At 41.8% G+C, this 11,181-nt stretch overlaps 2 protein-coding genes across 5 annotated transcripts in view; one reads left to right on the top strand and one right to left on the bottom strand.

The window, feature by feature from the left end:
- Window positions 1–844: 844 nt before the first annotated feature.
- Window positions 845–3,575, bottom strand: ost4 (oligosaccharyltransferase complex subunit 4 (non-catalytic)). Its single transcript, XM_060902796.1, has 3 exons — window positions 3,486–3,575; window positions 2,719–2,855; window positions 845–942 (listed from the first exon to the last, which is right to left on the bottom strand). Exon 2 carries the CDS (start codon window positions 2,852–2,854, stop codon window positions 2,741–2,743), a length of 114 nt encoding a protein of 37 aa, XP_060758779.1. The 5' UTR covers window position 2,855; window positions 3,486–3,575; the 3' UTR covers window positions 845–942; window positions 2,719–2,740.
- A 3,990-nt stretch (window positions 3,576–7,565) lies between these two features.
- Window positions 7,566–11,181, top strand: part of LOC132869560 (flap endonuclease GEN homolog 1) — a 42,725-nt gene continuing 39,109 nt past the window's right edge. For 2 of the 4 annotated variants that reach the window (XM_060902794.1, XM_060902791.1), the window contains exons 1-2: window positions 7,976–8,111; window positions 10,193–10,355. In XM_060902794.1, coding sequence (XP_060758777.1) covers window positions 8,006–8,111; window positions 10,193–10,355 — 269 coding nt within the window. In that variant the 5' untranslated portion in view covers window positions 7,976–8,005. Of the gene's footprint in view, window positions 7,770–7,975; window positions 8,112–10,192; window positions 10,356–11,181 lie in introns of those variants that run through there. The other 2 variants (XM_060902793.1, XM_060902792.1) reach the window with 2 other exon arrangements.

Raw genomic sequence — 11,181 nt, 5'->3', positions numbered from 1 at the left:
AAAAGAAGAGCTTCTCTTCCATTTTGGGATAAACTCTGTATGCCTCATTTTTGACATCAATAATTAAACACACACACACACACACACACACACACACACCACAGATTGTTACTGAGAAACCATACAGTGCAATGTCCTCCATCCTGAAGATTTTCCCATAGCAGAAAACTTTACAGCTTTACCTCTGATTCTTACAAAGCTGTCACACTTCCATAAACATCTCATCATCTCTAGCCGTTTCATCCTTCTACAGGGTCGCAGGCAAGCTGGAGCCTATCCCAGCTGACTACGGGCGAAAGGCGGGGTACACCCTGGACAAGTCGCCAGGTCATCACAGGGCTGACACATAGACACAGACAACCATTCACACTCACATTCACACCTACGGTCAATTTAGAGTCACCAGTTAACCTAACCTGCATGTCTTTGGACTGTGGGTGAAACCGGAGCACCTGGAGGAAACCCACACGGACACGGGGAGAACACGCAAACTCCACACAGAAAGGCCCTCGCCGGCCCCGGGGCTCAAACCCAGGACCTTCTTGCTGTGAGGCGACAGCGTGCCGCCTCCATAAACATCTCCTTACAGAAAACTCCCATGACATTTCTACCATCATACAAGCTCTGAATTAATTAGCTAACATGTTTGAAACATGTATATTCTTTTTGCATTGTATTATAAGCTTCTCTTTAAAACAAACCACCACTTTCATACAAGGCACTCTATTCCTGAATCAGAGCCTTTTAAAGACACACATCCTGTTCAGATTCCCTACATTCCTATTGAAGTGTATCTTCAAATCAGATTCATGACAGTGTTGACTTTGTAATCAAACAAGACAGATTCAACATTTACAGATTTATTAACATTTTCATACAAAACAATTTTACAGGCTGCATCATCTTCCGTTTCGTTCGATGGTCCCCAGTCTCAATGTTCACCTAAAGGGGGAGGACAAGACAGTCTGCAAATACAAACTCAGTGTTGTTTCTGACATTTACAGTGGGGCAAAAAAGTATTTAGTCAGTCGTCATCAATTATGCAAGTTCTCCCACTTAAAAAGATGAGAGGCCTGTAATTTTCATCAATAGGTATACCTCAACTATGAGAGACAGAATGAGAAAAAAAAATCCAGAAAAATCACATTGATTTTTAAAGAATTTATTTGCAAATTATGGTGGAAAATAAGTATTTGGTCAATAACAAAAGTTCATCTCAATACTTTGTTATATACCCTTTGTTGGCAATGACAGAGGTCAAATGTTTTCTGTAAGTCTTCACAAGGTTTTCACACACTGTTGCTGGTATTTTGGCCCATTCCTCCATGCAGATCTCCTCTAGAGCAGTGATGTTTTGGGGCTGTCGCTGGGCAACACGGACTTTCAACTCCCTCCAAAGATTTTCTATGGGGTTGAGATCTGGAGACTGGCTAGGCCACTCCAGGACCTTGAAATGCTTCTTACAAAGCCACAACTTTGTTGCCCGGGTGGTGTGTTTGGGATCATTGTCATGCTGAAAGACCCAGCCACATTTCATCTTCAATGCCCTTGCTGATGGAAGGAGGTTTTCACTCAAAATCTCACAATACATGGCCCCATTCATTCTTTCCTTTATACGGATCAGTTGTTCTGGTCCCTTTGCAGAAAAGCAGCCCCAAAGCATGATGTTTCCACCCCCATGCTTCACAGTAGGAAGTGTGTTCTTTGGATGCAACTCAGCATTCTTTCTCCTCCAAACACAAGTTGAGTTTTTACCAAAAAATTCTATTTTGGTTTCATCTGACATTCTCCCAATCCTCTTCTGGATCATCCAAATGCTCTCTAGCAAAACTTCAGATATGCCTGGACATGTACTGGCTTAAGCAGGGGGACACGTCTAGCACTACAGGATTTGAGTCCCTGGCAGCATAGTGTGTTACTGATGGTAGCCTTTGTTACTTTGGTCCCAGCTCTCTGCAGGTCATTCGCTAGGTCCCCCCGTGTGCTTCTGGGATTTTTGCTCACCATTCTTGTGATCATTTTGACCCCACGGGGTGAGATCTTGCATGGAGCCCCAGATCGAGGAAGATTATCAGTGGTCTTGTATGTCTTCCATTTTCTAATAATTGCTCCCACAGTTGATTTCTTCACACCAAGCTGCTTACCTATTGCAGATTCAGTCTTCCCAGCCTGGTGCAAGTCTACAATTTTGTTTCTGGTGTCCTTTGACAGCTCTTTGGTCTTGACCATAGTGGAGTTTGGAGTGTGACTGTTTGAGGTTGTGGACAGGTGTCTTTTATACTGATAACGAGTTCAAACAGGTGCCATTAATACAGGTAACGAGTGGAGGACAGAGGAGCCTCTTAAAGAAGTTGTTACAGGTTTGTGAGAGCCAGAAATCTTGCTTGTTTGTAGGTGACCAAAATACTTATTTTACCGAGGAATTTACCAATTAATTCATTAAAAATCCTACAATGTGATTTCCTGGATTCTTTCCCCCATTCTGTCTCTCATAGTTGAGGTATACCTATGATGAAAATTACAGGCCTCTCATCTTTTTAAGTGGGAGAACTTGCACAATTGGTGACTGACAAAATACTTTTTTGCCCCACTGTATTTAGCATTTAAAAAGAAAATAAGACTAACAAAATCTAAACTATTAACATTTCAGAGATGCACCTGAATCCATTACCGAGGACTGAAAGATCAGCACATAGGATCACTAATAATGGTAATTACCTTCCGAGTCATCTTGATGTTATCATTCAAGCTTCTTGGGGTTGTTGACAGCCACGTAGTGATAGAGCACCACCAGGAGGAACAGTGACACCCCCAGCATGTTGGCAAATATGGCCAGCTGTACATCCGTCACCATGCTGTAGGAATTAATAATAATAATAATAATAATAATAATAATAAAAATGTACTGCACGGATCACTATACTAAGGACGCATATAAACTCCTTAACTCTATCCTGGTTCTGGTAGCGATCTGGAATTTCGGCTCTTTTCAGTGAGTCGGATCATTTGACTCGACTCACCAATAAAAGCTGACTCTTTCAGTCCTCAAATGATTCGTTGCCAATTTCTCCCAAACCAAATAAAGTTTGCGATAACTGTTCGTCTTTGCTCAACAGTGTATACAACTGTGCGTTTACGTTTACATAAAAGAGTCGACTCGTTCACGAAGTGAACTTCTGACGGAGTGGTTAATCAATTAAATACAGAAATATAATGTATCCATTCTATTCACTTGTACATTTACACAGTCTATCAACTAGTAAACCAAATGTAGTCAGTGTTTTAATGTTGAAGAGTCCGGTTAGTTAGCCGTAGCTTTGTTTAACAAGACACTTAAAACACTGGCGCTAGCTAATGTTAACTACCTAAATCAGATACGTCTTGTTAAATATTTAAAAGACCTCTATGCAGTCAGCACGCAAGCACATTAAGAAATACTTAAACTGCAGCTGTAAATAAAATGCCTAATAAAATAAATAACTTACATGAACTATTGAGTTTAACGTAGCCGAAAGGTTGTTAGCCGAGCAACAGCAGCTATACGTCTACTTCCGCCTCTGCAGACTAGAGACACGTCATCGTGGAACTATATCATGCAGCGTTCAAGAAGCGCCAGATGGACTGCGTTTATCTGTTTTCAACGGAGACTATTCACTTTATTTACTACTGATTGAAGTTGGGTGTTTTAGAGCAGGAAAAACTAAAATGTGCATGACAGGGGTTCTCCAGGACCACGGTTGTGAACCTGTGATTCTACACACAATAATACAGAATGACAAAGCAAAAACTTTTTTTTTCATAAAATTTTGCAGATTTATTAAAATCAAAAACTGAAATCTGTCATCATGAAAAGTATTCAGACTGTTGACTAAGGCAGTCTAGATTGAACTCAGATTGAACTCATTGTCACCTCACAGGAAGAAGGTTCTGGGTTTGAAGTTGATGGTTGAGGTTTCTCTCGACGTCTCTGCTCTTTAGAGGAGTACAGATTTAACAGTGGAATTGAATATTCTGACTTTAGTGTTGGGTATACCGTATGTACCCAGCCTTTCCATTGTGGTTTTTGAACTTACAAAATGGGGGGGACATGTAGCACAAAGATCATCGTTAAATGGTACAGCAAGCAGCACAATGACCGCTCTCTCTCTGAGTTAAGATGCTCTTAGCATTAAGAGGCTTTTGGGAAACCCACCCCTGAACTGTACAGTCAGTGTTATAGATTGAACAAGCAAATAAAGAAAAAGAAAAGAAAAAGCTGCTCACTCTAATATTTGGTCGGCCGCCTTTAGCTTTGATTACAACATGCTTTCGCCATGGCATTGTTTCAATAAACTTATACTATGTCTCAACATTTATTTCAGTCCAGAGTTGTATTAATTTTTCACTGAGATCTTGTGTTGAGGATGGGAGAGTGAAACCGCTATGTAACATTTTCTCCAGCACATCCAAAACTTCTCAGCTTTCCTGCGACCCTGTAAAACAGGATAAAGTGGCTACAGATAATGAGATGAGATGAGATCCTAAAATATAAAAAAAGAGCCTTAAAGTGACGGTCCATGAGTGTGGACACTATGCATGAAAGGGATAAAATTAAGAAATGCTACGATGTTTAACAATGATGTAGGTCATTAGTGTTTACTGTTCATGCAGTGAGCAGCCATGTTGATTTGACATCACTTCCTGTTGATTTGGTGTTGAGGAGATTGTCCCTAGGGTTTTGTTTTCATCTCATCTCATTATCTCTAGCCACTATCCTGTTCTACATGGTCGTAGGCAAGCTGGAGCCTATCCCAGCTGACTATGGGCGAGAGGTGGGGTACACCCTGGACAAGTCGCCAGGTCATCACAGGGCTGACACATAGACACAGACAACCATTCACACTCGCATTCACACCTACGGTCAATTTAGAGTCACCACTTAACCTAACCTACATGTCTTTGGACTGTGGGGGAAACCAGAGCACCCAGAGGAAACCCACGCGGACACGGGGAGAACATGCAAACTCTGCACAGAAAGGCCCTCGCCGGCCATGGGGCTCAAACCCAGACCTTCTTGCTGTGAGGTGACAGCACTAACCACTACACCACCGTGCCGCCCGAGATGAGATCCTAAAACATAAAAAAAAAGAGCCTTAAAGTGATGGTCCATGAGTGTGGACACTATGCATGAAAGGGATAAAATTAAGAAATGCTACTATGTTTAACAATGATGTAGGTTATTAGTGATTACTGTTCATGTAGTGAGCAGCCATGTTGATTTGATTTGACATCACTTCCTGTTGATTTGGTGTTGAGGAGATTGTCCCTAGGGTTATGTTTTCATCTCATCTCATTATCTCTACCTGCTTTATCCTGTTCTACAGGGTCGCAGGCAAGCTGGAGCCTATCCCAGCTGACTATGGGCGAAAGGCGGGGTACACCCTGGACAAGTCGCCAGGTCATCACAGGGCTGACACATAGACACAGACAACCATTCACACTCACATTCACACCTACGGTCAATTTAGAGTCACCAGTTAACCTAACCTGCATGTCTTTGGACTGTGGGGGAAACCGGAGCACCCGGAGGAAACCCACACAGACACGGGGAGAACATGCAAACTCCGCACAGAAAGGCCCTCGTCGGCCACGGGGCTCGAACCCGGACCTTCTTGCTGTGAGGCGACAGCGCTAACCACTACACCACCGTGCCGCCCCAAATAAATTGATTATCTCATCTCATTATCTCTAGCTGCTTTATCCTGTTCTACAGGGTCGCAGGCAAGCTGGAGCCTATCCCAGCTGACTACAGGCGAAAGGCGGGGTACACCCTGGACAAGTCACCAGGTCATCACAGGGCTGACACAGACACACAACCATTCACACTCGCATTCACACCTTCGGTCAATTTAGAGTCACCAGTTAACCTAACCTGCATGTCTTACAACAGTCTGTAAACATCTGGGGACTGAGGAGACAAGTTGGTCAAGTTTAGGGATAGGAATGTTAACCCATTCTTGTCTAATGTAGGATTCTAGTTGCTCAACTGTTGTAGGTCTTTTTTGTCGTATCTTCCGTTTTATGATGCACCAAATGTTTTCTATGGGTGAAAGATCTGGACTGCAGGCTGGCCAGTTCAGTACCCGGACCCTTCTTCTACACAGCCATGATGCTGTAATTGATGCAGTATGTGGTTTGGCATTGTCATGTTGGAAAATGCAAGGTCTTCCCTGAAAGAGACGTCGTCTGGATGGGAGCATATGTTGCTTTCGAACCTGGATATACCTTTCAGCATTGATGGTGTCTTTCCAGATGTGTAAGCTGCCCATGCCACACGCACTAATACAACCCCATACCATCAGAGATGCAGGCTTCTGAACTGAGCGCCGACAACAACTTGGGTCGTCCTTCTCCTCTTTAGTCTGAATGACACAGCGTCCCTGATTTCCATAAAGAACTTCAAATTTTGATTCGTCTGACCACAGAACATTTTTCCACTTTGCCACAGTCCATTTTAAATGAGCCTTGGCCCAGAGAAGACGTCTGCGCTTCTGGATCATGTTTAGATACGGCTTCTTCTTTGAACTATAGAGTTTTAGCTGGCAACGGCGGATGGCACGGTGAATTGTGTTCACAGATAATGTTCTCTGGAAATATTCCTGAGCCCATTTTGTGATTTCCAATACAGAAGCATGCCTATACGTGATGCAGTGCTGTGTAAGGGCCCGAAGATCACAGGCACCCAGTATGGTTTTCTGGCCTTGACCCTTATGCACAGAGATTCTTCCAGATTCTTTGAATCTTTTGATGATATTATGCACTGTAGATGATATGTTCAAACTCTTTGCAATTTTACACCGTCCAACTCCTTTCTGATATTGCTCCACTATTTGTCGGTGCAGAATTAGGGGGATTGGTGATCCTCTTCCCATCTTTACTTCTGAGAGCCACTGCCACTCCAAGATGCTCTTTTTATACCCAGTCATGTTAATAACCTATTGCCAATTGACCTAATGAGTTGCAATTTGGTCCTCCAGCTGTTCCTTTTTTGTACCTTGAACTTTTCCAGCCTCTTATTGCCCCTGTCCCAACTTTTTTGAGATGTGTTGCTGTCATGAAATTTCAAAGGAGCCAATATTTGGCATGAAATTTCAAAATGTCTCACTTTCAACATTTGATATGTTGTCTATTGTGAATACAATATCAGTTTTTGATATTTGTAAATTATTGCATTCCGTTTTTATTTACAATTTGTATTTTGTCCCAACTTTTTTGGAATCGGGGTTGTAAAAGAGCCATTAAAAAATGATCAGAGACTGAACTGGAAAAGGGAAAAAAACAATAACAGTGAAGGGGAGTGCTATAAAGATATGAAAGGAATGTGGGTAAAGTTAAGAAAATAAGAGGATGTAATGGGGGGAGGCAGGAGATACTTTTCTTGGGGCAAATTTGATCGGATACGACGGTTTAACACACAAGCCAAACACACGCAATGTGAGTGGTAAGATGGCGGCCAGCTGGCTGAGCGGTGGAGTCACAGCTCTCCGCGGCACCAGGGGGCGCAGTGTGGACACATGATGAAGGGAGCAGCGCAGATCTATGGCGCCGAAGATGAAATTCAAACTATTTGTTGTGGATATTCCGATCGTCTTCATTGTACAGTTCGTACAGCTGCAGTTTTCTGGTGTTTATGGGTTAATATGGAGAGCAGGTTCAGGAAACAGTTACAGATAATGATTTAACTGTGTGTTTATAAACGGGGTAGCAGAGCAGTCTGGGGTTCAGTCTAGGTAGGTAAAAACACACACACACACTCCTTAAAGGTAGACTGCTTTTCAGAGTTTTCAAGTGTAGGTCATAAAAATAATTTTCCCTGACACCCAGTTATTTTTGTTTAGTGGACCGAAAGCCATTGAATTCGAATCACAGATTTCCAATTTTATTAGGTTTTAAAAAAATAGAACAGTTAATGAATTTCAGGCCACGTGGCCCTAAATTCTCTGCAATTTTTTTTTCCTGCTTCACCATGATCCAGTTCAAGATACTACATCATGCATCACGTGGTGGGCTTTCCCTGTTTGTGCAAGGCATTGTGGGATACAAATTTGAAACAGGAGAGAAAAATGGAGGATGTGAGTGTGCGAATGAAATGTGAAAGACCGACTGCAGTAACAGAAAGTGAGAAGAAAAGACATTATGTTGCGAAGGAAAGGAAACGCAGGACCAAACTAATAAATATTGGTGATTGGCGAGCACCTCTGTGTGATCAGCTGTTTGTTTAGTGACAGAATGGTCAAACGTAAATCTGCCCATGCACACACAGACTTCCTCTGTCTGCTTGACTGTGCGAATCGAGTGATTCAATGCACATTATTTGCTAGGGAATTCCCTCAAACAAGGATGAGTTGTCCGCTTTTTGGCGGATTTCCGCTTTTTCTGAGTAAAAACGACCTTTTTATATTATGCCAAATCCGTTGAGAATTTTTTTTAAATTAATTTCGGGGGGTTAGGGTATATTCCTTCATGCTGTTCAAACTTTATTAACTCCAACGATGTTTACACATTATTTGTAAGTCACCATCTTTAGTCTCATTTAAATCTCGTTGAATGTGATGTAAAATTCGTGTTATCTATGTCTGTGAAGATTTTCAGTCATCCAGGTCATAGTAAACTGTGGTTGGTAAAAGAGAGCAACTGGACTTGCTTGAAGATTCTTGAAGACGTTTCACCTCTCATCCGAAAGGCTTCTTCAGTTCTGTCTGACTAATAGGAAGTATCAGATATTTATCCTCTCATGGATTAAAAGCTCATATAAGGTGTCGTTGAGTCACCCTGTTGGTGTGGGTCACAGGGGCTGGATGTGAATGGCCTCGAGAGTCGTTAGGGTGATCAGTGGAATGCTGATTCTCTCTGTCCTCCTGTGAGTCACTGAAAACAGCTGGGTTTTGGTGTGCATTCAGTTGTCTGGGAAGTGTGCCAAGGACTGCATTGTAGTTGGCTGATAAATGATGTCTTAGACCCCCACCTCTGTTCAGTGATTGCTGTTCCAGGTTGACAAAAATGGCTTCTTTAACTCCTCGCTCATACCAACGATCCTTTCTGGCTAAAATGCATACGTTGCAATCCTGAAATGAGTGTCCTTTGTTGTTAAGATGAAGGTACACAAATTGGGGGTCATTAGGACGTTGCAACACAGGGCTCAGAACATCCCTACAATGGTAGAGGGAAAAGAGAAGGAGCAGAATCGCATCAAGAAAGCACTTCAGAACTGTGGGTATCCCAACTGGTCTTTCTTCAAGAGCAGAAAAAGGAACATAACGGACAAGGAGGATAACAGGAACAAACGCAAGAACATTGTCATTCTCTACATTTCTGGTCTATCTGAGAAACTCAGGAGGATCTTCTACAAACACAACATTCCAGTACATTTCAGACCCAGTAACATCCCTGAAGCAGAAACTGGTCCACCCTAAGGACAGAAAAGCCAGACACAAACAGGACAACGTAGTGTATGAAATTCACTGCAGTGAGGAATGCACAGACTCGTATATTGGGGAAACAAAACGACCACTTCACAGGTGCATGGCTCAACACAGGAGAGCCAGTTCCTCAGGCCAGGACTCTGCTGTCTACCTTCATCTTAACAACAAAGGACACTCATTTCAGGATTGCAACGTATGCATTTTAGCCAGAGAGGATTGTTGGTATTACAGATTTTATCCTTTTTTCATCAGGACCCACTCTCATCCCTGCTCAAATTAAATAATTTCCCAGCCACAGAATGGCCTGATATTTTGTGAGATATTAAAGAAATAAACATGTATCACAATGACGAAATTTCAGAGGGAACTAAATTTCACCAATTTTTATGAAATCAAAAGGTCGTCTCGCTTTAATGCTTATGCAGTGATACACATACTGTTTAATGCTCATGCAATGATACACACACAGTGCTTAATGCTCATGCAGTAACACTGTGTTCATCCAGTGATGCACACAAACACTGTGCTTAATGTTCATGCAGTGTGTATATATACACACACACACACACACACACACACAATTGTACAAACTTTTGACTAGTACTGTATACAGCAAGGATTGTCATGGCATCACTTTCATGCACACAATATAACACTACAAACACACACAGTATTTAATAACTGTTGTATTTTTTTTAAACCATTTTGTTTATCTCCTGTTTCCTCATCAGTCATGGGGGTGAATGATTTGTGGTCAATCCTGAGTCCGGTGCGGGAATCCGTCCCGTTGTTCAGTCTCGCAGGTAAAACTCTAGCTGTGGATCTCAGTCTGTGGATCTGTGAAGCTCAGCATGTCCAAGGCATGATGGGCAAAGTCACAAAACCTCACCTACGGTAGGAATGGATTTGATTTATAGAATCTAGATGATATTCAAGATTGTAAATTTATGTTTTTTGTAGTGCTGTCAAGCGATTAAAATATTTAATCGCGATTAATGTCGCGACTGTCATAGTTAACTCGTGATTATTCGCAATTTAATCGCACATTTTTGTCACATGAAAAACCATTGTAATTCTCTTATCAGCATAAAAAAGTGAATGGGCTTGCTTTGTACCAATGTTTTTTTTTTTATTGCAGAGCATAACACATCTTGTCACAGCCACTGACATCCATAACTTCCATATTAGATGAGAAAACCAAGGGATGAAAAATAAAGTGCATATTACTGTGAAAATAAAAAAGTTTTATTTTACTCTTCATTAGTTTCTTTTGAAGAGAAGTATTTGCCATAAAAGAAGAAAAAAACAGATAACAAAAATAAAAACATTCATCATACGTTCAAAAACGTTCATCATAGTGTGGCACTGTATTATCTAATTCTCACTGTTTATAACTCTACACCTACCCGGTGGAGATGAGCTGGGAAACTGAAGACTGAAGGAACAGTATTGAAAAGTATTTTTCCAGTCTCACCTGTGAAAGGTAATCCCATGTGATCTCGTTTGGACGGTAAACCTGTTGGTACAGTTAAACGCAGCACATGAATGAGGCATCTTTATTCTCGGCTACTGTCTAGACGCTATACCAGAGACAGTTGAAGAATCTCCACTTTGCCCCATCCAATATGGCGGCGAGGATGTTTATATGTCTATGCCTTTCTCCATCACTCACACGTACTCTTATTGAAGCAGCGCACGACAAGCCTCAACAGGAACTACG

Source organism: Neoarius graeffei, chromosome 21 (assembly GCF_027579695.1).
Source record: "Neoarius graeffei isolate fNeoGra1 chromosome 21, fNeoGra1.pri, whole genome shotgun sequence".
In the NCBI taxonomy this organism is placed as follows: domain Eukaryota; kingdom Metazoa; phylum Chordata; class Actinopteri; order Siluriformes; family Ariidae; genus Neoarius; species Neoarius graeffei.
Note: the sequence above shows the minus strand (reverse complement) of the source record. Positions and strands in the feature narration are given on the sequence as shown.

Bases quoted from the DNA above. Each gene is read 5' to 3' on its own strand.
- ost4 (XM_060902796.1), bottom strand. From the start codon at position 2,854: ATGGTGACGGATGTACAGCTGGCCATATTTGCCAACATGCTGGGGGTG.